The following is a 3,595-nucleotide window of genomic DNA, read 5'->3' on the forward strand; positions in this document are numbered from 1 at the left end:
ATCGATCAACAAGTGATGTGTGGGCACGTTGTATTCGCGGCATTTCTGTAACACCTGGCGGATGGCGAACATCTGGTCGTTGTAGCGCGTTCACCCATAAATACAGCCTGATATTGCCCGACGAACTCTCTTACAATCGGTGATAGACGGCGGCATATAATTTGAGTCATCCCGCGAGGGATGCCAGCACAGCAGTTCGTTGAGCACTCGCTATGGTGGCAAGGTTCCATTTGGCTGCAACATCCAACCAGATTTTGGCCAGACCCCGTGAAAACATCAGACGACCACTTCGAACGAGAGCAACTTCAGGAGAAATCAAGGGTCTGCCTTCCAGCGGTCGTCCAGAACTCCATATTTTCGTGAAATCTTCCCTTTCGAGTTTGGTTCGTGTGGTCGCCTATATGCAAAGATTCTGCAGCAACTCGAAGAAGCGGAACCGAGAGACTAGAAACAGCGATGCTCTATCCATGGCGGAACTTGAGGAGGCGTCAGTGGCTCTCGTGAAACTTGCCCAGCAAGACTCTTTTGCGGAAGATCTACGTTCAATCCGCGCCACCGGGCAAGTGAAGACTTCGTCCAAACTGAAAGCGCTCTCTCTGGTACTCGTTGATGGAGTTCTATGCACCCTAGGACGCCTCAGCAACGCAGGCATATCGTATGCTCAAAAGCAGAAAATGATTTTGGACAACAACCATCCGTTCACGCTACTAGTCGTGCGATACTATCACCTGAATCGACTGCACGCGGGCCCCAGGCTTCTCACCGCCACCATTCATTTGAAGTTCGGGCCTCTCCGACTACGAAAGCTCGTGCGCAAGGTAATGCACGAATGCGTCAACTGTTTCCGCAGCCGACCCGGCTTAAGCGAGCAAATTATGGCAGATTTACCATCGGTTCGAGTAACGCTAACTTTACCGTTCCTGAACACCGGAGTGGACTTTTGCGGTCCGTTCTATTTCCGGCCGGTTTCGAGAAAGGCTGCCCCACAGAAGGCGTTTGTAGCAGTTTTTGTTTGCCTGTCAACCAAGGCAATACATTTGGAGTTGGTAGGCATCCTATCCACGGATTCGTTCATCGCTTCCTTGAAGAGATTCGCTGCTCGTCGAGGGGTGTCGAAAACCATATCTTGCGACAACGGCACCAATTTCGTCAGCACTCAACGGACACTCAACGAATTTATACAGCTGTTCCGGTCTCAGCAGAGCCGCTTGGGCATAATTCGACAATGCTCTGCCGAGGGCATCCAGTTTTCCTTCATTCTTCCTCGATCGCCGCACTTCGGTGGTATCTGGGAAGCCGCGGTTAAATCCTTAAAAACGCACCTTCGTCGCACACTGGTCAACGCCTTGATCACCGCCGAGCAATTCCAGACGCTCCTTACGCAAATAGAGGCGCTGCTCAACTCTCGGCCGCTGACGCAGCTGAGTAACTCGCCGGAGGACTTGGACGTTCTCACTCCTGGCCATTTCTTGGTACACCGGCCTCTAACGTCAATTCCCGAACCCTCCTATGAAGAGCTACCCAGCAATCGGCTTTCGCAGTGGCAGCAAATTCAGGAATATCTCCGTCGCCTGTGGAAACGATGGCCGACGGAATACTTATCAGGACTTCAACAGCGTACCCGTTGGACACGGGAACGAGACAACATCCAAGTTGGAACGATGGTGCTGATTCGTGAGGACAACCTCCCGCCGCAGAAGTGGCGTTTCAGTCGGGTGGTTGAAATATTCCCGGGCAGCGATGGGCTCATCAGAATTGTCAGCGTCCGCACCAATGATGGAGTCTACAGACGGGCAATCACACGAGTTTGTGTCTTGCCGATTCCGGATAACCATCCAGAATACGATGCTGCAGCGTTCCTGGTGCCAGCAACACAAGCGACGTCGCATGGGAGGGGACCTTAAGGTCCCCTCACAAGTTAAGTATCCCTTTAGTTTGCTGAACTTTGTCTTTGCTGTCCTTAAATCTACCGTCTTGGCAGGACCTACACTGTGGCTATGACAGCATCCTGCACTTCCAAACCCTTTGGTCAACGTGCAAGTTCTGACCAAGGACCTACCAACAAATCGATGGAGTCAACGCATACGGCAGAGTTTATAACACATTGAATTGTAATTTCATTACTCTATATTTTGTAACATTCATTACACTAGTTAGTTTTTCAAGCTTACCCACCATAGTTAGGCAGGTCAATTGAAATCTAGATTTCAATGGTGAGCGGTATTTTAAGGCATAGGTTATACATTTTCCCTAAATTTGTTCGAAGTGAATTCTCACACTCACTCACAGAAAACAGATCAGAGTTTAGGCACTCTTTCTACCCTACATGTAACACTCTCCCTACTGATCACTAGGATCAGTAGACCTTTTTAGTTGAATACAGTCCACCATACCGTTCACATCACAATCTCTTTCGCTCTTTGTACAGATCCGAATACCCTCAGTACGGTGTCACGTTGCCTGGTTCGTCGCGTTTCGTTTCGGTGGTAACCACTCCCAAAGGTCACGTTCCGTCGCGAGTGCCCACAATCCGGGAACCAGTTCCGTTACAATGTTTATTTTAAATGCGATAATCAAATTATAAATGTTTGTTAAAGCTTCAAAGTTGTCAAAGTTTTATTGATTTGAAAAAAAAAACAAGTCATGGTCTAATTAAAAGCGTAATGTATAATCAGTTCAAAGTTATTAATTATTATAACCAGTAGTGCTCTCCTTTAACCCTACTACAGTAAGGACCCGGTTTTGTCAGCCCCATTTTACGACAAACTTTTTGCTCTCGTTATCTCACGGTCAAACTTTAACCAATTAATTTGTATTTATCATCAAACTACAGCTGTAATGCAGAACATAGGGGGATAAAAAGTTTGAAAAATTCCGCAGGTTATTGTGGAGAGTATAAAATGTGTTCCAAAAAGGGGCTGACAAAATCGGGTCACTTATGTAACTAGAACAATAGAATTTCGATGGGACTTTTTTGAAATAACACTAATTGAAGGCATCACATCGTTGTTCCGTCTGTCACGTCTGGTATTTTTCCTCGGTATTGTGTGAGCTTCGTCCAAATTTATCCAATCTCAGCATAGTTCTTCTCACCTACAGAACTTTCAAAACCAACCACTACTGCTGAGAAAGCAGCGCTGATTGCAGAAGTTTTAGCACCCTCTTTTCCGTAAATTACCTTGGCTAGACCTGGCCTGCATTGCACAACATGGTGCTAAAAACCAGTGCTGAAAATTTCATTTCGTCATATCTAAATTCAATCACCTACAGCTCATTTTAGAAGCTGAACCTGAGAATATGGTATATGAAAAACTTGTGCGGCTAGACCAGTCCTGCAAGAAAGTCATGGAAAAACCGCTATTTTTCGAATGTTCAAGGTAAATGTCACGGACTACCTTCGAAAAATGCCAAATGATATTCACCGTGAATATCATTGGCATTTTTCGAAGGGAGTCCGTGACATTTATCTTAAACTAGCTGACCCGGCAAACCTTGTATTGCCCATTCAAAGTTTGGTTTTGTAGGCTTTCTTTACAACAACTTAAAACCATCGACTGTTTTATTGCTCACCGCATCGACCAATATGGCGCTACCT

The 3,595-nt window shown here is 46.4% G+C and overlaps 1 protein-coding gene across 1 annotated transcript; it reads left to right on the forward strand.

Moving 5' to 3' along the window:
- The first annotated feature begins 467 nt into the window (after nt 1–467).
- On the forward strand, nt 468–1,904 carry LOC134285959 (uncharacterized). Its single transcript, XM_062847517.1, has one exon. The coding sequence runs from the start codon at nt 468–470 to the stop codon at nt 1,902–1,904; it is 1,437 nt and encodes a 478-aa protein (XP_062703501.1).
- The last annotated feature ends 1,691 nt before the right edge of the window (nt 1,905–3,595 follow it).

This window comes from Aedes albopictus, chromosome 2 (genome assembly GCF_035046485.1).
Source record: "Aedes albopictus strain Foshan chromosome 2, AalbF5, whole genome shotgun sequence".
NCBI classification, from domain to species: domain Eukaryota; kingdom Metazoa; phylum Arthropoda; class Insecta; order Diptera; family Culicidae; genus Aedes; species Aedes albopictus.

Coding starts and splice junctions, on each gene's coding strand:
- LOC134285959 (XM_062847517.1), top strand. CDS start 468: ATGGCGGAACTTGAGGAGGCGTCAGTGGCTCTCGTGAAACTTGCCCAG.